This window comes from Paramormyrops kingsleyae, chromosome 9 (genome assembly GCF_048594095.1).
Source record: "Paramormyrops kingsleyae isolate MSU_618 chromosome 9, PKINGS_0.4, whole genome shotgun sequence".
Taxonomy (NCBI): Eukaryota; Metazoa; Chordata; class Actinopteri; order Osteoglossiformes; family Mormyridae; genus Paramormyrops; species Paramormyrops kingsleyae.
The window spans coordinates 14479205-14501752 of record NC_132805.1 but is presented as its reverse complement, the minus strand read 5'-3'; the positions used below and the strand labels follow the sequence as shown (position 1 = coordinate 14501752).

The window sequence follows — 22548 nt, the reverse complement described above, 5'->3', positions numbered from 1 at the left end:
GGCGGATGCCAGGAGAACGTTCCCTGCCTGACTGCATTGTGCTAACTGTAAAGTTTAGTTGAGGATGGGTAATGGTAGGGGTTGTTTTTGAGGGGTTGGGCTATGCCCCTTAGTTCTGGTGAAGGGAACTCTTAATGCTTCAGCATACCAAGACATTTTGGACAATTCAATGCTTCTAACTTTGTGGGATCAATTTGAGGAAGGGCTTTTTCTGTTCCAGCATTACTGTGCCCCAGTGCACAATGCAAGGTCCATAAAGACATGGTTGTGTGAGTTTGGTGTGGAAGAACTTGACTGGCTCACACAGAGGCCTGACCTCATCGAACATCATTGGAGTGAACTAGAATGGAGATTGCGAACAAGGCCTTCTTGTCCAGCAACTCTGTCTGACCTCACAAATCTAGTCTGGATGATTTGGCAAGAATTCCCACAGACACACTCCAGAATCTTGTGGAAAGCCTTTCCCAAAGAGTGGAGGTTGTCATTGCAAATGGGGGAACAACACCAAATTAATGCCTATAGATTTAGAATGGGATGTCATAAAAGGACCTGTGGGTGTAATGACTAGATGTCCTAATACTTTTGTCCATATAGTATATTTAGTAAAGTAGGTTTGAGGTGGATACAGAAGGAAAACCACGAAGAGACTTTAAAATAGCAAGTAGAATTTATTATAGATTATAAACGTGCAGTGATGACACTTGAAAGGGCAATGTATACGATCGACATATAAAATTTAAATCGAACTATATTATCAAAACGGATCCTCAAAAAGAATTGTAGGCTATAGATTCAATAATACAGGAAACGATCCACAAATCCGGGGCCGACCGAAAGTAGCCGATCATTTCCGATCGGTCCGGCGCAACGAAAATCTCCGAACATCTTCCCACATTTTCCCGACGTCTAAACCCCCCGGTCTTTAGGCTCTGGATAGGGGGCGAGGTACAGAGAGACTGTGAGAAGAAGCGTTTATCTAGGTATACACGTCCTCTCTCTATCTCACTCAATTATTCCAACATTTTGAAGAAGGCTCCTTAAGGTAACCACAGTGTTCTTTCATGTAATTTCATCTGCTGTTAATTTATAATATATAGGGGGTCGGCTCAGCATAATGAACTGGGACATGATGGGTTAAATTCTGCAGCTTTTTGTATTTCTTTTTTGTTTTAGTGTCTTCGTAACTCGTTCTTAAATCTTAATACTGGGGCGTGTTACGCTTGATACTGCAGCAATAGTGCATACTTTTGAAAATTATTTATAGTTACATATTACAAGAAAAAAAAATAGATATAGCCTAGGTTACACGCATTTGGTTTGATTTTTCAACGCTTTGGTAAAATGAAAAACGTTTTGTTTTTTGATAACCTGTATAATATTAGCATTTTATTCGTTATGCTGCTAAAATGATATCGATTATATTTAGCCGACTATTAAATGCACGTTTCCGCGAGTAACACCACGCAAGTAACACTGTGAGCTACCCGGGGATGTGAAGCAGTTGATGTGTTTATATTATCATCACGTCGTACTCTATAAAATCTATAAATTATGCGGACAAATAACCGGCCATACGTTGTATTGTTACATAATGTACTTGTGTAGATCCAATGTTGTTTATTTCCCTGCCTCATGGTTTTTTAATGGCTATCGTGAGAGATCCGAGCAGTACGGGGGTGTGGGTTTGTCTCTTGGTGCAATTTAGATTATGGTCTTTTATTTGACACATTCAGTGACACCACCGTAAAAATGCAGTACGGATATGCAGGAAAAATTAAATGCCGGTGTGAGAGTCAGACCAGATGGTCATTCACCTCCTGAAGTCTTTCACTCTGTCAGAAAGCCATGAAATGACATTTTGAATTAATCTGCCCAGTAAGGGGAAGAACGGCAAAATCTTATTTCAGAATAAAGGGTACAAAAAAGAAATATGTTCCCTAATATGCATGTAGAGAATTACTGCTTGGCTAATAGAGATGGTTTTATCTACATCTAGACATAGAGGGCGGGGCCGTCTGTTTATTGCAGTTTGTTTCATTTTTAATGCCACTATGGGGAATGAGGCTCGGCAAAGAAATGTGGCCCTTCTGTCAGCATAGCGGTGCCCGATTAACACGCAGGAGGTAAAAACTGGCACATTATTCTCGAGAGGAGTATTAAAGGGGAGTGGGTTTGTCCGGAATTACAAGGCTGTCTAGGAACTGTGTGCATTTCTGACAGTCTGCCTCAAACTGTCCGAACTAGTGCAATCTTCGCGCCTCGTCCATTAATTAGACACAAAACTGGTGCAAAGATATGGATTGTCCGAATAGGCTACGAGATATGCGTTTTAGCAAAACCAGCCAACATTATTATAACAAATTATTAAGCCTACAATTCCTAATGTTTTCAATACTATTCTACATATTGTGATAAAGTAAAAAATATATATTATTGTAAAAATATATGTATCGTCATTAATGGCGTTTAAAACAAATTTTGACAACAAACTAGAACTAGGATATTTTAATTTGACTATGCGTCTTTTAAAAACCGCATCCAAATAATTTGTAAAACACTAGAAATTCTCAGTTTTTAGCTTTTCTTAAAAATTATTAAAATCCCGAAATGCAATGTGTTCTTTCGGGACACTGTTTTGCATTGTACTTGATGTGTAATTTTCCTTTGGCTTTAGTTTCCATTAATTTTTCAAGTTAACCTGCAAGACAAAGAAAGATTTTTCCCTCGTGTTTCAAAGACAAGCACCATTGCAGCACCACAGACCAGTATACGTTGCCTTTTTCTTAGAAAAAGCCCTGTGAACGTAGTCATTTTTCGCAACTTAATTCACTTAAGAATTTTAGCTGCATGTAGAAAAATCAGTAACCAAAAGTAACTGGAAACACCGCGTGCAGGTTGCGCGGGGACACTGAGCCCGAGCCGCGTGGCAGAGGAACTGTCCGTCAGCTGTGCTTCCTTGCAGTGATGTCCATTGCTCACATGGGGTGAGTTTCCCCAAGCCTTGGGTTGAAAGGTAGAACTTACGCGTTAAGAAGGTTTCGGGAAACCCACCCATGGTCTCATTTATATGTGCGTTTCTACGAAATTGCATTTTTTTTTCACTTTTATTTTCAGAGACAAAGCCAAAATGACGATCCTGAGAGCAATTACAATGTCAGTTCTGTTGTGTTCAGGTAAGCGGTCCAGCTGGTAAGCTATCAAAAATGATGCTTTAGTGTACGTGTTCATTTTCATAGTTTTGCACAGTGCTGTGAGTGAGTGAGTTTATTACTGGATAGTGCTATAAACAAAATAAAATGTTTTTTTTTTTCCACCAAACTGAAGGTACCATATTAAGAACCAGAAAATGATAAACAGAGTTTTTTGTACTTACCTGTGAGAGGTTATTTTAAAGATTGTCGTGGTTGAGATAGGCTACTTACCATACTGGGTTATTATCATTAGTTAACGCCTGGGTCGGCTACTTTAGAAAATGGCAGTGAACTTGAGTGCTTGAATTTGGGACATTCCGGAAACAATTTGGCTAATTCAGTTTAATAATTAAACATTTTTTTCCTGGCTAAACAACAGTTTTTTTCTTTTTTTAACAGTTCAGATTTTCTTTAGGCAGCTGAGGTTCTGAGTTGTTTAAAATCATGATGTTGAATGCTCTTAGTAGGGATGTTGATTTTGTTTTCTTTATTTAAAACTGGATGAATATAGCTATGCTGGCTGCTACAGGTTAAGAAAAAGAGGCATTGAAATTTGACTTACAGAGCTTTATTCCTCTTTTTCAGTTTTCTCTTCAAAGTTGAAAGGTCTGTATCTGTTTAGATTTCTCTGTTCTGATTTGCAGCAGTGACACCATATGTGGTGACTCAGTGACTAACATATTTTCTCGTCTGCTCGGCTCCTCCCTTTGCTTCCCTGTGACAGCTAAAGACATACCCAGGATAGCCTTCTTTGGGGAGGATGTAGAAATCCTCACTTCCCTGACAAGGAGCACGGAGGTCCTCTTTAAGCCCAGCTTTCTGGTCCTGGGGGGTTCTGAAAAGGTTCTGATGAAAGATGGGAACATCACAGACAACAGGGTCACGCTGAACCACCTGAACCACCTCGTCCTGGAGAATGTGGGGGAGGATGACGAGGGAGAGTATGTGATCACGAATGATGACCCACATTCTGTGAAACGCATCAAGCTCATTGTCAGAGGTACCGAAACCGCCCATCCCACCCCCCCAGCCCAAAAAATCGAAACTTTCTGAGTAATTATGAGTATTTCAGGCAGTAATGGTATTAGTCAAATTCTCATAACCATCACCTGTTAGGGCCCATTTAACATGTTTAATATTTTAAAGCTGATGCTATGAATAGATTAGAATCACTCCTGAGGTACGACGAGAACCTCACACGTGAATGTCTCTTGGTTCCTTTATTAAAAATAGAATAATCGGATGAGGATCCGGGTAATTTATTAAGTAAGGGTAAGTAATTAAAAACTAATTTTTTCTTTCACAAACTGCAGATTGTTCCAATGAACAGAATGTTAAATACGGCGAAATTTACAACATCCCCATGCATGACGTCTCTCTACCAATCATATTGGAGTTCAGGCACAGTCCCAACGAGATTAATGATAGTGTTGGCCCAGTGACAGTGCTATTGAACCAATCCTTGACTCCTACGGAGGACTACAAGACCCGTCTTAGGGCATCGGAGCAGAGGGTGAGCTTGCATGGGGTCACCCGGGCAGACGAGGGCAGTTACACTATCCTGGATTCTGAGATGAAAGTCAAGAAGAAGATGTGCTTGAATGTGAAAGGTGAGTGGCCAAGATGACGGACTTTGATCTTTCACTCACGCCAACTTGCTTTGTGTGCATTTTGAACTCCTGGCCACGTTCCTCACAGAGCACCAGCACTTTGCTCACCTGCCATACGCTGGGACCTTGAAGATACACCTGTACCTGAACCGATCCCTAGTCAAAGTGTTCTACACTCCGGAATCTGACTCCAAGCGACGACTTGTGCTGGACCAGGGGGAGCTGGTGGTGCCCATGGATCCCAGTCTGGATGGTCGCTTCTTTGTTGAGGGCTCTTTGTGCATTCTTGAGCACGTCCGCGTCACAGATAAAGGACTCTTCCAAGTGACTGACCTGGAGGACTTCCCCGTGTCCAACGTGTACCTGACCGTTGACCGTAAGCAACAAAAGAGTGAATGAAGCAAGACTGAAGATTGATTGACCACGTGAATGTTTCTCCTACTAATCTCCCTGTGTCCCTCTTATTTTTCCCTCTCTATTCTCTTTCGTCCCTACCCTTGCTTGGTTCCTACCTACGTATCTCATTCCACCTGCTTCTGACACTCCACCGGTTCCCTTCCAATGTGCTGTCTACTCCTCCTCCCTCTTTCCATGCCCACTCTCCTACAGCCTACAAGCTGCCGTCCCTTTATGTGGCCATCATCTCACTGCTCTCCTTGCTGGCCTTCCTGCTTTGCGTCTGCTTATTCTCTTGCATGCTGAAAGTGCATCGTCGGGCTGAGAAGGCCAAGGCCATCGCCAAGATCGCCCAGCACGCCGGCAAGGAGGAGGGCGAGACCTTCCGCCAGGTGGGCCCTGTGCATTACAACCTGACTGAACGCAGACATGACACGTCCAGGCATAGGCTGGAAAATGAGCCCACCAATTAACTCCTAAACCTGCCTGTCAAGTAGTAGAAAACCTGAGATGAACTTGCGGCCTTTGTAGTCTGTCTGTGTGCTTTTGTGTCTTGCGTCTCCCTATCTCTCTATTTGTCCCATTGCAGGTCCTCAAAGTAATATTAATGAGTTCTCTCATTTTGTGAACTTGAATCACCTGCAAAAATATGCTAAATTCTAAGCTTCCCTAATGCATAGTACGTCTTTAGACCGGTGCTTCTGTACCTGGTCCTCAGGGTCTCCGGGCAGCCTATGTTTTTGCTTCCTCCCAGCTTCCTGTACAACAAGAATGTGGATTATCTGGGGATCCTCCAGGACCAGTTCAGAAACACTGGTCTAAAAAACACATTTACAGACCTTTCAGAATTGTGCCCTCCTTTGTTCATTTTCTTTGTGTTTCTGAAGCACTTCTTAGCGCAGGGTGCTGTATGGCAGTACTCAGTAGTCTCTGCACCGCTATTATTCATTATGCAGGTGGTAATTAGAATGGATTCTGCGCTATGTTAGATTGTCTGTCCGGGGGAAGTTAGATAACGATTGATCTGCATTGCATTTCTTCCTCTGAAAGGAGCCTCTGAAGGAGCCTCTGCTTGGTGAGACACTGTGATTCAGTCCTTATTCACTAGTGATAAGGCTATGTGTACTGGTATTCGTACTAACACTGTAGGACGGCTGTAGAGTTAAGTCTCGATTCTTCAACGTCAAACAGCTTTGCTTTGACAAAGAAAGAGAGGAAGTTCCTGTGTAACGTTTTATTATTTTTCCCATCATCTTTGGTGGTCTGGTAGATTTGTCTGTGCTGTGAGGTGACCCACCTCCTGCAAGTCTCTTAATTGGGATTCCAATTGTAGGAGTTGTTGTTATTGCTAGTTGAAGGTGGAGTAGCTATTGAAATGTATGCATTTATCTCCACATCCCAGTTTACTTACACACGCGTGTTACGTGCTTGTGTAAGTACGTAATCTTTTTTTTCCCATGAATTTGTATGGTGATATCTGTGTTTATTTTTACACCTTTCCACCCAAAGTCCAGGCATATTTTTGAGTATGGTATGCTGGGTGTGCAGCATTAATGTTGTCATTTAAGAGACCAAAACCCAGAACAGTAGCTGTAAGATTATGACTGCCATTGTTTTAAGAAAAAAACACACTGAAAAAAGTCACACCACCACCAAGGTGATGAGTCATTCAGATGTTTTATTTCAGTAAATGTTTTATCCAGATAGCAGATCTGGTCTCCATTTCTCACCAGTAGATCTCTCAGATCATCTCAGGAATAGCAGAACTTCACGAGTACATCGCCTGGTGATTAGTGAAGACCACTGCTGTAGTGAAGTCCAGTGCTGCTGTAACCATTCTGTAAGGTTTGGTGGATTCCATTAGGTTCAAGAGTCTTTTACAGGAACCTTAGATGAGCTCTACTGTCTCCCCGACTGTCTCCCATGACAGTGTTGCACGACCACAGAGTAAATGAATTGTCTTAGTGAAATCAATAAATGTAGCACCATGGTGCACTTGTAAAGCCACAATGGGCTGAATCAGTGTGATAGTATTAATTGGAAATAAAGAAAGTCTATTCTTCAAAGGTTTCCTCCTAGAATAATCATAAATATTTCTGGACTGAAGGTCTGAGTCAATGCTTCGGCTTTGCAGCTTGTTACCTTCATATTCTTTGTGAATTTCAGGTAACTCCTCTTGCTACCTGAACGGCAAACATGACAGTATTGAATTCTACCTTGGTGGTGTATAAATGTGTTGGTGATCGGTGTTTCACGCCCTCACCTCATGGATCACCCACACATGCTAAAGCTGTTTGTGTGTCCTTGTACACTTTAGGTTGTGCGTGTGTGTGTGTGTGTGTGTGTGTGTGTATGTATGTATGTATATATATATATATATATATATATATATATATATATATATATATATATATATATATATATATATATATATATATACACATATATAGTGCCATGTGTATCCATTCTCCCAAGCTTCTGCCATGTGTAAATAACAGTTTGAGAAGCCAGGTCTTGTAAAAAGGCTTTGATGAGCAGTCAGTGATCTCACCAGGCAATTTCCAGTGACTACATCCCAAATCATACAAATTGCTTCTGTAATTCATGTTTTATTTATTATTGCCATATATCTACTAGGACTACCCCAGTAAGTCAAAGATAATATATTCTTGCTCTATTCTTATGCTGTGAAATAAAATCGATAACTTGATCAGTGCAGTTTTCATTATTAGAATGCCCATCTCTGGTTTCTGTTGGCAGTCGCCTGTTTTATGTCCCTACATGTATATGAATGTGTTTTTCTGGATAGCAACTGTCGCTGGAATCAGAGTCTGATTGGCTTATTTGCTTTACTCAGCTCTTCTGGAACCTTCCCCTGAAGACCTGTAAAGCACTCCATTAATCCTCTTCCTCTCTTAGCTTTGACACAAATTACTGTTCCGGCCAGAAAGCCGCCATAGCATTTTGTAGAACTCACTAGATTCTGTATTAACCGCATTATGTACCTATAGTCCTTTGTGGTGTTACAATATGTATCCTCTGTCTGTCTGTCTGTAGCTGTAAATGTGTGAATATGACTTTCTCCCGTCTCCACATCATCTCCCATATCGATATGTATGCTTCGCATTGTCGTTTATGGCTGTGCTTTTATTACCCGTGTGCCGAGTGCCTGTCTATCGTGTTCAGCGGATCAGTGCGCTGTGCTTGACTGCCCCCTGCAGGTGGTCCATGATGCCTATGCCCGCTTCACAGAGGAGTCATCTCTGCAGTCTCAGTGGGACAGCAACACCGACAAAACTGAGGTGGACATCAAGGTACACAGGACCCCCACCCGACCCCAGGCCCTGTGTCCCAGGAATGTGGCTTTGTGTGTCTGTTACGTTACGCCATTGACACACCTGCCTTCCTCTCTTGCTTGCTGCATGACTTCCAATTATTTTTGTTAAGTGGTTATTGTTGTTGTCTTGTTGTTTTTTCAGGGCTTAGAGGTCTCCAAGCCGGGCCAGTACAGGCCCCTCTCTCCAGACAAGAACAACATGGAGACCAGCGACTCAGGAGTGGAATTCAACACGGCAGCCTTGCCCCTGGACAGCGACACAGACGGCCTGCCAACATACACGTCACAGAAGCTCCTCCTGGATTCTGAGTTGATGAATGGCACCGCAGTTCCTGAGGTAAAACTGAGTGCCAGCCAAACTCCCGACTCCAAGATAAGTGGCAGTCTGACCCCTGACCCCCCAACGAGTGCCACCCCAGATGCCGACCTGATGAGTCACACGGTCCCTGAGCCGGCTCCGAGATCCGGCGAACCCAGCCCAGGCTCTATGCCCATGTCAAATGCGGCCCCGACTCCGCCCCCAGAAGCTGCCCCCAGTCCTGACCCCGAGGTTAGCAAGGATGCGATTTCACCAACACCTGACCAGGGCACTGCTGGAGAAAATTCCAGCACCTGAGCACTGCCCCCCCGCCCAACGATCTCCCCAGACCCCCTGAAAAACACACACACACAAGCACACACACTCACACTCCATCAGACACTGTCGCTTATCTCTCATCGTTCCACTTCTGCACATCCTTACCTTAATTGCTGTCATTTACTCTGCTTGCTACTTAAACACTCTTACCATTCATCTGGAAAAAAAAGCAAGGATTTACTCAAAATGTTAAATATTCATATCTGACTGATGCCTAGAATAAATGATAAACAACCAGTCTGGTAAATCTCAAAACACATTGATAAATGAGACGCAGGGTTGGACTCTTGCGTCAACTATTTACCTCGTACTCTGGTGGCGAAAATGACTGCATGCTCCCTGATTGGTCTTTTGCCAAACTAATATGAATTTCATTCTAAAAATGTGTATTTTTTTGCATGTATGTATTTAGAAAAGACTGCATAAGTTGCTGTATGATCAGAAATGCGCGAGGAACACGCCCGTTAGACACCTTAACATTCAGGCAAAAACTGCTGAAACATCTCTCATTGATACTGGGTGTATCTGAGCATATCGATTCCCATTGCCTGAACATCTCAGATTTCCCAAAGCCAACAATTAAGACTTGAGTCTTGAATGCCTAAGCATCCCTTATATGGTTAACACATTGATTTATCTATTTTTGACACTTTGAGGCATTTGATACCCAGTGCAGGTATTTGATGCAGGTCTTTGTAGCACCTATACTAACACTGTTCTCTATACAGGGTGATGAACAGGATGAAATGAAAGGACATGGATTTTATTATTGTTTGACCAATATTTTTAATCTGCTCAGATGGAATGCCTGGCAAGGCCTTTAAATGTGAAACATACCCCTGTAACTCCTCCCTATTTCACCTTAAGTATAAGACACATGCCCTTGTCCCCTTACTACCACACCCATATTCACCATAAGTATGAGACACACCCCATTGTCTGCTTATTACCCCTCTCATATTCACCATAAGTATGATACACACCCCCTTGTTCCCTTACTACCCCTCCCATATTCACCATAAGTGGGAGACACACTCACTTGTCCCCTTACTACCCCTCCCATATTCACTATAAGTGTGAGACACACCCCTTTGTGCCCTCACTACCCCTCCCATATTCACCATGTGTGAAACACATGCCCTTGTTCCCCTTACTACCCCTCCCATATTCACCATGTGTGAAACACACTCACTTGTCCCCTTACTACCCCTCCCATATTCACTATAAGTGTGAGACACACCTCCTTGTCCCCTTACTACCCCTCCCATATTGACCATAAGTGTGAGACACACCCCCTTGTCCCCTTACTACCCCTCCCATATTCACCATGTGTGAAACACACACCCTTGTTCCCCTTACTACCCCTCCCATATTCACCCTAAGTGTGAGACACACCTCCTTGTCCCCTTACTACCCCTCCCATATTGACCATAAGTGTGAGACACACCCCCTTGTGCCCTTACTTCCCCCCCCCCATATTGACCATAAGTGTGAGACACACCCCCTTGTCCCCTTACTACCCCTCCCATATTGACCATAAGTGTGAGACACACCCCCTTGTGCCCTTACTCCCCCCCCCATATTGTACATAAGTGTGAGACACACCCCCTTGTCCCCTTACTACCCCTCCCATATTGACCATAAGTGTGAGACACAACCTCTTATGCCCTTACTACCCCTCCCATATTGACCATAAGTGTGAGACACACCCTCTTGTGTCCTTACTACCCCTCCCATATTGACCATAAGTGTGAGACACACCTTCTTGTGCCCTTACTACCCCTCCCATATTCACCATAAGTATCAGACATACACCTCATCCACCGGGTGACCCCTCCCAGATTCATCATAAGTGTGAGACATACTCCTTGTTCTCCTGGTGTCCCCTCCTAGATTCACCATAAGTGAGATGTAGCCCTTATCCTCTCAAAGTCCCCACCCCTTCTGTAGATTACACATCCTTCTTCAGTTATTTAAAATGCTGGATGGACAACTGAACAATAAGTATTCCGTAAATAGGGTGGTGTCCAACCTTTGGAAAACTTCACCAAAAACTGAATCCCTGTACCTTATTATGACTGTCATCCACAGGCAAAATTTTTTTTTTGAAAAATGTCAGTGGATTTTGTGTAGAAAATGTCAGATCAGTTCAGATTCCTGCTGGTCTTCAGCATACCTGCTACAACCAGACCAGTGGTGAGCTGCTTGAAATGGTCATAATTACTCATCTACTTCTAGTTTTCATTTGACTGCTAAGAGTCATATGATTTTTCGAAGTAACTTTCGTAGTAGATCTTACTAACACGTATCTCACTAACATCTTATTAACACATATGTACAGGCAAATACACTTACGAGTTTCAATATTTTAGAAACACACCATTTTCACATGGATAGATTAATGCGAAAACGATCAGTTTTGTCAGTCAGCTGTATGCAATCCCATGAGCTGTGTTTTGATTGTGCGATAATCAGATAATTATTAATGGGGGGGAAGTTTTGAGGAACGGTGTAAGAAGCTCATCCTGCTTGCATCGTTATTTCCTTTGGAAATCTAGCAAAGATCAGCCGCTCTGGTCTATTAGAAAGCAAATGGGAAGTTCATAGCCATGGAGTTATGGCTCTTGTGCTGCCCCTCATCCCTCTTCATGCTGGGAACTCTGACAGAAATGGTTACTGAAATAAAGTAGGGCTGGAGGTGAAGTTTAACTTCCTGACCTTTAGTTAATTGTGCAGGAGAAGGTTTGCTGGTAGATTGTGCTAAATAAATGTAATGCATCTACCTCATGTGTTAGCAAACCGCTGGTACATTCAACTTACTGTACTAAAACAAATAGGGTTAATTTAAAATTTCTAATAAAAGCACAATATGTAACCTTGACACTTTTTTGAGATGATAAATATTTGTGACACTTATGAAAATGAACAGTTATCTTTGTGAGCATTTGTTCTGTAATCACAAGCCTTGACTGATTTCTGCAATCATTCCCAAGCAGTTCCAACAACAAAGTCAAATGGAGATCTACAAATATGCTGTAAAATTGCTCATGGGACTTTTATTTACACAAAAATGTTCTGAAGGCAGAACCAAAAATGATTGGTTCAGAGAGATAACCAATCAGATTGTAGAGGAGGTGGGCCCAAGCAACTAGAGAAGGCAGGACCAAGACATCTGATTGGTTGGTCCCTCCTACCCTAGTTACTTCGACCCACCATATCTACAATCTGATTGGTTATCTCTCTGACCCGATCATTTCTCATTCTGCCCTCAAAGCATTTTCGTGTAAAGTAAAAACTCCCAAAAGCTGTATTATTTATACAGGAAATGTTCTAAATGATCTGCCGCAAACAAAAATATTTCAGTATTTATCTACTCAGGTAAGGTGTCCCTTTAAAGGTTCCCCTTGCTTATAGAATCATCTTTCTGACTTCCCTTGACGCTGACCCCTGTTATCTATATATACATCCGAGACCTTCATCCCCACCCTAATTCCTCTGGGATCAGGTTTGACCCAACAAAGCAATACAGGCCGTGGTTTTTACATGGGGGCCCACATGTTGCATGCGCCCCCCCCCCCCCATCACCAATGGCCCGACATAGCCCCCCTGTATATATTGCATGCAATTGGCTGATGCCAGCCCCTCCTAGAAGGCTGAATGTTCTTAGTCTGTTGTGAGATGCCATGTTGTATAAAAGGATTAGCTGTAGTGGATTGTTGATATGCACTTTACTTCCGTTTCTTAACCGGCAATGAGTGAAAAAAGACAAAAGTCACTTTGCGCTCTCTCTCATTCTCTTTAACTCTCCCCTTTACTGATCTCTGTTTCTCTGACTTCTCTTGCCCAGGAATTCTGGCTCATACGAGATTTATTTTGATAATGCTAACCTTAGAGAACGGTAGAACTAATAATATTTTACTAATGTTATTATTATTGCTAATATTACTGGTATTATGTAATTACTTATATTTACTGACATGTTAACTTCATGCACACAGTAATAAATTATATGCATATTATATATAGCAGCATGCCTAGAAAACAGTATTGTTACCCAAGTTTGCATTGCTCTTTAAAACCAGTGTCTGTCAATGGACTCAGGGAAGCATTCACGATGTCAGTATTAATACAGCTATGAAGATATATTCAAAAGTGTGCAAATATCTTTTAGTATACTGAGCGTACGAAGGTGGAACTGCTATCTTTTTGCAGCAGTTTCCCTGGAGCTTGTTTACAGATGCGCTGATCTGCTGACCCCAACCGTTGTACTTTAGCCATGTTTTCATGCCACGCTGGACCCTCTCCTCATTCCCCCGTTTCTTATATGTGTGTGGTCAGCACTAAGCCAGCCTCCCTGCTTGGCAAATGCCCGGCGAGTATCTGCTGGGCGTTTCAGGCAAGTGAGGGTCACTCTGTGGGTTGTTGCTCTGGGTTTCCTTATCTGTGATGTAATCAGGGAGCGTATACCACATGTGCTTCACTCAGCAGCAGGAAGGGCCCCCGGTGCGAGGTGGCAGCAGGCCTGGGAGGCCTGGCTTAGCACGCGGTGTCGTACTCGTGACGATGATAACAGTCACCTGCCTCCTGCACTTCGGCCTTCAGAGGCCTACTGAACTATTCCCGAATTGCCCCCCCCCCATCCCTCGGGCCAAACCGGGGTCACTTTGCTCCTTGGTTCCCATTAGGTTCTCCTTGTTCGGTTTCTTGTTAGTGTTCGGTTTCTGCTCATCCTTCTTCATTCCTTACATGTACTGTGAGGCTGGGGCCTGTAATCGCCGCATTAGCACACTGCTAACATAGCTGTATTATCATTGATCTGCTGAACTTCGCTGGGGTACACTCCTTCCTGGTACTTTTTTGCTGTGCACTATATCTCAAAGTTTACTAATCTTAATACTTTTTTGCACTGTTCACAGACTTCTGTAAAGAAAAGTCTTTTTTTCTCTGTTGAATGGCTGAAAATAATAAAAATGATTTTGAAAAAAAAGTAGCTGCGTGTGGCGTGTGTTTTCCATCCAAAATGGCAGTGCATTTGGATGAATGTGTGGAAAGTACAGTTTTTTTTTTCCCAGTGGGCAGCTAACACCTGCTCTGCGGATTACACTCTGTGGACAGTACTGCACTCCCAAAGCCAGTCACAGCAGATGAGGGTGACCAGGGTGGGTGGGAGATCCCGCCCCCACAATCACCCTGGTCACATGTACATATCTCACCTCTGCAGACTGACTGGCTTCTCATGCTTTGCAGTAGATTGCGCTGGTATAACCTGCACTCATTGGCCACTTTATTAGGTAATAACAACTAACAGGCTGCTACCAGCTAGATGCCGTTCTGCACACCACTGTGTTACTGAGCTGTTACTTTTTGTACTTGTGGCTTTTCTGCAGAGGTGGAGAGTTCAGGTCCAGAAAGTAAAAATCCAGACCAAGATTTTATTTCAACCAACCAGTTGAGTACTCTATGACAGTGACTCTTTATACTCAACTAATTGGTTGAAACAAAATCTTGGTCTGGATTTTTACTTTCTGGACTTAAACTCTCCACCTATGACTTTCTGTTAGTTTTACTGAGTCCAGTCTTTCTCCTCTGACCTTGCTCATTATCAAGATGGTCTCACACACAGAACTGCTGCTGACTGGAAGTTTTTTGGTAATTGCACAATTCTCTGTAAATTCTCTGCAAAAGTCGCAAGAGGGTGGTTGTTTCTGGGATCTTGGAACCACCTTCTTTGGCAGCACATTTAAAATCACTTAGGTCTTAGCTGTTCTGGAGCTTAGCCAAACCATAGCTGAACCTCGAGATCCTGTCTGTGGGCTGTATGTATTCAGTTTCAAACACAGGACTCTGTTTGGGGGCTGTTTGCCTTAACAAGCAGGTGTACCTAATAAAATGAACATTAAATGTATTTAAGCACTAAAATTAAAAGTTGTTAGTGGAATGAAATTGGAATATTTCCTATGAAAAGTACATTTACATTTTATTTATTTAGCAGTTGCTATTTCCCCAAAGCTGTGTACAAGTGAGAAAGCAGGGTCAGCCAGTGTCTGGGGAAATTTGGGGTTAAAGGCCTTGTTCAAGAGCTCAGTGGTGATGTGACTCTGGAGACCCAGGGCCTTGCAGCGTTGACCTTCCAGTCACTGGCGCAGGGACCTAATGCACTGAGCAACACAGCGCCCCCTAGTATAGTATGCTGCATGTCAGGAAAATGATGGACATATTGAAAATCAGTGTTTAATCCCAGACATGATAATGCCAGTCTAACCCACCTGCTCCCCCCGCCACCCCCCATCTGTGTCATGTTCATACCAGAGAGATCTCATGCAAACACCCACCAGGGTATTTTTAGGCAGGTCAAAGGTGAGCCTCTCCATTCTACCACCTCATTCCTTCTCTACCCTTCACAGTTATTTCTGCTGTAGCTTCATTTAAACTATCATGATGTAAACATTTACGCTGTAAATATACATGAGTGTGGACACATTAGCAACCGATAGTACAGTGCCGAGAGGAAAGCATGCGGACAATATTGTTTTTACAAATACTTTATTAAATGCATTAACAAAATACCGAGATAAAAAGGTAATGGAAGGTGAGGGTGTTTCTGGGTGCGATGAAGGACTAGTGCCAATTCATGTCATGTGCGATCAGCACAGCTAATATTTCTGACATTATTTACAGCAGCTCAAAGACAAACGGTCATCTAAAGAAGCCCCCAGACTTCACACTGGCGTCACTCTCATGCCAGGTTACAAATTTGCTGGTGTAGATGCAGTAGGTACAAACACGTCAGGGAAATTAGGTATATTTAAGCTGATTTCAATAAGAGTAACAGTCAATAACTATAAACAGAGCAACAAAGGAAATGGATGATGAGAGGAGGTCGCAAACATTGAGCTGTGCACTGTTAATGCCATTCCCTGCAGAAGCACGTGGGTCTTGTCAGCATTCCCATCCCAGTGAGTGAGATGATGAAATTTTCCAACCCACAGTCTCCCCCTGCTGGCCAGCCTGGAGAATTCAGTCTGGCTTCACAGCGAAGGGCTGAAGAGGGTGAGGGGGGCAGTGTTCTTCCCCTCATCTGTGTCACAGGGGTTGAAGAAGGGGAAGATGGGCTGCAAAATTGTGCCCATAGAGAAGGAGAAGAGTGAGGTCATGGTTATGGCATTGTAGAAGGACACCTCTTCTCTCTCACAGTCTAAGAAGACCCCTATCCGGGTGGGACGCACAGCAGCTTTGACAAGGGTGGGGCATGGCTCAGTGCATGCCTGTATGGTACCTCCCTTGAGAGCCAACGTCCAGAGCCCATTGGCTGTGGTGCAGGAGTCCATCTCACCCCTGTGCACGTCCTCCCTGGTCACACCTACCCTCCAAGCAGTCTTGAGGCCTACCTCTACTTCCCAGTAGTGCCTCCCATGGGTAAATCCCTCCTGCCCCAGCAGGCAGTAGTAATAATGGAAGCGTCGGGGATTGTTCGGCTCGGGTTCAGGGGGTGTGCCCTCTCTGACCTCAAACCAGACGGATGTGGAACAGGGCGAGAGGCGGAGCAAGGGGTGGGCGGTGTCTGTGTCGAAAGTGAAGGTGGCGATATCTGCGGGAACATTGAAAGAGTGCAGATCAATCCATGACACAGAAGCAGCACTGTAAGTGTGAATAGTGTGAAATAAAAACAGGATTATTGGCAAGAAGGACCCAGATATGTGATATGAATAGAGCACAATAGCTACTTGGATAGAGGGAGCTTTTCATATGTTTCCAGATCTTGTACTGCAGCGGGCCAATGAACTGTCCAGCCTGGATTTCGGCATTCACGGCTGAAGGAGGGACGAAATTCACCTGGCACCTGCCAACAGCAGTGGGGGATGGGGGGGGGGTTTGGCGGGGGGCGGATGTGCAGATGGCTGAGTTAGTGGGAAATAGTTTAAAGCAACAAGATAAAAGCAAGGATGCATGTGTGTCTAAGAGGAGAGAGGGCAGGGATGGCGAGGCTACGAGAGCCAAGCTGTGCATGAACGTTCAGCAATTACCTTTTCAAAAGGTCCTTGATATCCTACATACAAAAAAGAAGTGTTTATGTCAGCATTCTTAAACATAAACAACTATGGACATACATATACCGTTGATTAACCATAACTGGAATTAAAATTTAAGCGGTAGTTTGAAATAAATCAACACAGCATGAATTATGTAAACGTTATACATTACGCTCATGTTTAGATAAAGTCCCTTTGTACCTCTCTCTCTCTTACATTTAAGAGTTTAGGACTGTCCTCTTCCTTCAGTTTGCTGTTCAGCGTCTCGATCGCTCTTTCAAGGTCCTTCCCTTGCTCTGAGATCTTTTTCTCTCTCTCCCTGAGTAGTTTCACCCTCTTCTCTTTGTCCTTCGTTAACCTTTCTACATCCATCTCTTCCTCCAAGTCCAGAAAGCGATGCAGGTTCTGATACTCGCTTCTGATTTCCCTTTCTAAGTCATCAAACGTGTTCTGCAGAAGGACAAGTTAGCTTAGTTAACTCTTCCAAATCATCTTGCAGGACTTAGTTTGTCTTTTACTGTGTCGCAACTTGAACAATTGGCTAACCTACCAATTAGCCAGCCTTCACCCGCAACACGTCAGGAGAATTTGTTTTGAAAACAGATAGCACCAGACTTTTACTATACAAGTTCTACATACACATCCCGTACCCTAATTTATATTGTCCTATTTTAGTCATATTGCACAATATGTATTGTTTTTTGGACTTTGTCTTGTGTGTTTATATCTTTGCGCTTCATGTTCCTTTGTTACTGTATAACGAATAATCCCCTGGCATACTTCACAACTGAACTAAAAAAAAAATTGCATGGAGTGGGGTCGTTCGGAATTCGTCTTAAAAGCAGTGCAGATTAGGCTGACACCGCCTTTACAGATACCTCCACTGACAGAGCCTGTGCGTACGTTTCTCTTTCTGCATCCCAGCATTCGTCTATTTCATGTTTTATTCGTTTAATGGCCTGTATCAGCTTTTGCTGGAACAAAAATACAAAGAAATTACATGTGAGAATTAAAAACATAGAATTATTAGTGTATACATGCAATATATTTATTTTGGTTTATATAGGCTACGTTCTATATATTTAAGCACATACGTGATTGTGTAAATGAGGAATTAAATTAATTAAAATTCCAGCCTTCTGTCAATATAAGATCAGTTAAAGTTAAAGAAAGTTAAAGATAAGTTAAATTTCGGTGAAAATGGTCCACACAAAACCTCAGCCCTTACCTTATGCTCAGCGAGGAGACTTTTGTTAAAGCAGTTGTCTTTGGTGTGATTCCGTGACATCCCAGGTGTCCGTAGTCAGAGCTATATAGGCTGCACTCTGAATGAACGGGACGGCAGGACGGGGGAAATTAAAGAGAGGAGAGGTGGGGGTTATTGTGACAGAAATAATCGGGGGCTGACTGAAGGACAGAAAAAGGCATAGAAATTTATGTCCAATATATATAGACGTGGGACCAGCGGAAACAATAATAATAAAATACACCAAGACAACTATAAAAACCGTGCCTCCTATAAAAGTATACATACATAAACGAAAACACCTACCTTGAAGGACAATGAAATGAGTTATGCTGCTTTGGCATGTATTTCGTTCACTGGCCAAAGCACTGAGCAGTGGGCAGAGTCCAGGGCATAGCAGAGATCTGGCAGCTGGGGAAGCTTCTATTTCCGTCTGAGTGTTTCTAGAAACGGAGAGAAGAGGGTGGCTGGGGAGTAGCTCAGTACATACTGTAAACCGGTGCGGGGATTTATTTACGCAGGCTGAACGGTGTGACGAATTAATGTATTATTATTTTTTGGTTCAGCAATATTCTGAACTCCAAAATGTCTTGACGGATAATTCAATTCACCTACTGCATACCACGCGCAGTCGGATTTCTGCGCAGTACTATGTAAAACAGACTAATGCATCCAGCTTCGAAGAAACGATAGGCTACGTAATGCATTACCTATATAGACAAGCCTCACTTGTGCAAAATCATTTAGGCCGTATGTGATCACTTAATCAAATACATTTTCTAAAGTATCACTTCAAATTATCAAGAAACGATGGTTCTCTTTTATTTTACCTCTATGATTTATAGCTATAAAAAAACAAAACTATGCTAGCTCGACTTAGGCAGTTTTTTAAATTATTGTATCCATTAATTAAGTTATTCTCATCAAATCGTTGTTCACATCACAACGAAAGAACCAACCTCTAGGTTATTAGGACCGCTTATATCTTTTGCATTAAACATAAAATAGAAAGTAGCCTGAAGTTGAGCACTAAATAGTCGCCCCCTCACTGACTGTCTTTTCCGAAAATAAGATATGAAGGGCACTCGTTTTCATTCTGAACGTCAGATTATGGTTAATTCTTAGGGACCTCCATTTATCCGCTTATTGCGATTGGTTTTCTAAGATAAAGCTAGATCGGGCAGTTTAATCCCCAAGACGGAAGGTGGCGCTATCGCCACAACAGAGATACAAAAAACACAGAAGAAAAAGATTACAACCGCTTTCTTTTGCAGGAAACGTGTAATAATAAAGATAAACAAAAATAGTAGTGAGACAGTTTTCGCCAATTTATGGAATTGTTGTGAGTATTTTGTGTTAGTAATTTGTTCATATGAATAATATATATATTATTTTACCGTGGATTTAACAATTTTTGTTGTTGTAGCACATTAGCTAAAATATAAGCTAACTTCTTTATTGCGATGAATACTATATGGAGTAAACATTCGTGCCATTTTCTAATTTCTTAAAAATTGTAATATATATTTGTCTGATTTTCGGTTATGGGATGTCATATTAATAACTCAATTCTTTCAGGAAAAAATGAACGGGCAGGCTGAAATGGACGTGGATTATAAGCGAAAATACAAAAACCTGAAGCGGAAACTGAAATTTCTCGTTTACGTAAGTTTTTTTTTATGCTAACCTGAATTATGTCCATTTTCTAGGTAATCGGCAGTAATTTATTATTCAGATTTCTTCATGTGCTTTTCAGGAGCAAGAATGTTTCCAGGAGGAGTTGAGGAGGGCGCAAAGGAAACTACTCAAGGTGTCCAGAGATAAGAGGTGAAGCGATTTTCGGGCAGTGAAATGGGTCTTATGTAAAAGCCTAACGCAGTACTGACCGGTGTCCTATGCTTTATGTCAGCTTTTTGTTAGATAGACTGTTACAGTATGAGAGAGTGGACGAAGATTCGTCTGGTAAGCGCCTGCTCCAGTGTCCTTTATATTAACTTTCTTTTATTATTGTCTGATTTTTTTATGGTAATATTTAATGTACAGCAGTGCTGCTGATAGTACCATTGTTATGGTAGTATTACATGTCTCGTGACATTATTTGTGGGTCTCTTTGCAGATTCTGAGGCCACAGCTTCCTCAGATAACAGTGAGGGGGAAGGACTGAAGGACAGAGAGCGAGAAGGTGTTAAAAAGTGAGCATGTGAGACAGGCCTTGGTGACTGCTGCTGCTCCCAGAGCTCCATACTGTTATTTTGCTGTTTTGATGATTATATTGTGTCCCCCTCAGGAGGAGAGGCAGCCCTGGCATTCCCCCCCTTGCCTCGTCTTCATCGCCTCATCTCTCCCTTCTTTCTCGCCCTGGGATGAATCCTCTCCAGCCTGCAGCATCTACACCCTACCTCAGTACTGTGAGTTCATGGGGTTACTGTCACTGGGATGTCTTCAAGCCAGGCAGGATCATTGAGGCCGTTGGTTCTTTCTATTGATCCATTGTTTGTTTACACCAGTGTTACTCTTTTTCTCATTTTCATTGAGTTAGTTGTGATGTCTAAATGTTGTATTTAATTTTGGCCATTTTATTCATATAAGTTTTTTTCCTCCCCCCCTCTCTCCATGACTTCACTTTTCCCTTACTGGAACATTTTCCTGGTATGTGTGGGTGTGTGTCTGCCTGGTGTGTTTTTGGTTTGCGCAAAAAAAAAAAATGACACCTGCACGTATTCTGTGCGTGTGGTGGGTAGCTGCCCTTCCCCCCAGAGTATTTGGCCCCCTCCGCTGAACGAGGGAAGAAAGAGAGAAAGGCAAAGACGACCAAACACAAGAAAGACTCTGCGGGGAAGGTGAGAGAGAGAGAGCGAGAGAGAGAGGGAGGGAGAGAGAGAGGGGCGAGATGGAGAGTGGCCTACATGACACACAGGAGTTCATCAGGCATTATCATCTGTGGGTTAGAGTTTTAATCGCAAGGCTCTCTAAAGCTGGCTCTGGTCCCTGACAGGTGCAGGTCTTGCTGCTGTCACGCAGCTTCAGCCGTTGTTATTGTGTTCTGATAATGTTTTTAGGTGCTACATTGCCCCCAAGTGGTGGATAAGGGGTAATTATATTCTACAACCTGAAGCACCTGGACATGGGTATTTTACAGAGTAAGAATAGCAGAGATATTTCCATTGCTTCTGTTTTCATTAGACCTGTAAAAACTGCAGTTCTGTTGTGTTAATACCGAAAATCGGTTTTATTGCATGTCCAGAATGTTATTCTCCATTTTTTGTCCTGTGTGTTTTTCCCTTTTGATCTTTCGTTTCATCTTTTGCTCATGTTGCCTCTCTTCTTGTCCTTCCTTCACTGCTCTCCAGGCTGTGGGCCCTGCGACTTCTAACTACCCCTCTTCTGCGGCTTCCCCGGCCCCCTCTGGCGCCCCCTTCAGCTGGGTGCCCAGGCAGATGCTGAGTGGGGATGCACCAGAGGACGAGGGGGAGAGCGAGGGAGACAGCGACAGGGCTGAGGAGGAGAGGGGCGAGGGAGAGGAGGCCGAGCTGGTCATCGACATTCCCAACGAGTGACGGCCCATGTCAGTCGCCTCACGCCTCCCAGGGCTCACTCATACTATTGTCGGTTGAGCAGCTGCCATATAAACAATACAAACCACTGCAGGGCGTGTGTTTATACGAAAATGAATCACGTCGCAAAGGGGCAACATCCCTGCCCCCTCTAGGGCTTATCTCTCACGCATATAAAAAGATGCTCTGCAAGTGTGACATTTCACAACAGCTGAAGTTCATATGACAGATATGCTGTGCGTAAACGATAGAAGGTCATTAGAAACATAACAAGAGACGTTTCGGTTCTCCTGCTGCTGAAGACGTTTCCCCGTGGGTCCACCAGAGTTTTGATAGCTCCGTATCTTCTGTTGAAATCTTTCAGATTAAACGTTAAAGTAAGTTTAGACATATGGGGGACATATTTAAAAGCTGTACTGATTCTTTTTTTTGTTCTTTTCGCAGAGAGCGCAAGATTGGATTATTTTTATTTCATTCCTTTTTATTGTAATTGAATTTAATACCGAAAAGTTCAAATAAACCCATTATTTCAAATCAGTGGTCTGTG

At 42.9% G+C, this 22548-nt stretch overlaps 2 protein-coding genes across 9 annotated transcripts; one reads left to right on the top strand and one right to left on the bottom strand.

The window, feature by feature from the left end:
- The first annotated feature begins 870 nt into the window (after positions 1–870).
- On the top strand, positions 871–22538 carry ino80e (INO80 complex subunit E). 6 transcript variants are annotated; one of them, XM_023794138.2, is made up of 18 exons: positions 871–1042; positions 2895–2984; positions 3115–3173; positions 3777–3797; positions 3916–4191; positions 4505–4801; positions 4890–5177; positions 5411–5589; positions 8419–8511; positions 8677–8871; positions 20026–20112; positions 20204–20274; positions 20357–20409; positions 20564–20639; positions 20735–20855; positions 21189–21287; positions 21798–22012; positions 22446–22538. In XM_023794138.2, the coding sequence occupies exons 2-17, from the start codon at positions 2965–2967 to the stop codon at positions 22002–22004; spliced, it is 2142 nt and encodes a 713-aa protein (XP_023649906.2). In that variant the 5' UTR covers positions 871–1042; positions 2895–2964; the 3' UTR covers positions 22005–22012; positions 22446–22538. The 6 variants fall into 6 exon arrangements, with proteins under 6 accessions (XP_023649906.2, XP_023649907.2, XP_023649902.2 ...); XM_023794134.2 differs by lacking the exon at positions 871–1042 and adding an exon at positions 2044–2123; XM_023794139.2 differs by lacking the exon at positions 2895–2984.
- On the bottom strand, positions 15698–19618 carry LOC111834627 (zinc-binding protein A33). 3 transcript variants are annotated; one of them, XM_023794142.2, is made up of 8 exons: positions 19407–19618; positions 18754–18890; positions 18430–18526; positions 18080–18175; positions 17418–17651; positions 17196–17218; positions 16896–17011; positions 15698–16759 (listed from the first exon to the last, which is right to left on the bottom strand). In XM_023794142.2, the coding sequence occupies exons 3-8, from the start codon at positions 18487–18489 to the stop codon at positions 16200–16202; spliced, it is 1089 nt and encodes a 362-aa protein (XP_023649910.2). In that variant the 5' UTR covers positions 18490–18526; positions 18754–18890; positions 19407–19618; the 3' UTR covers positions 15698–16199. The 3 variants fall into 3 exon arrangements, with proteins under 3 accessions (XP_023649910.2, XP_072572490.1, XP_023649911.2); XM_072716389.1 differs by lacking the exon at positions 19407–19618 and adding an exon at positions 19059–19117; XM_023794143.2 differs by lacking the exons at positions 18754–18890; positions 19407–19618 and having other exon boundaries at positions 18105–18175.
- Positions 22539–22548: the final 10 nt, after the last annotated feature.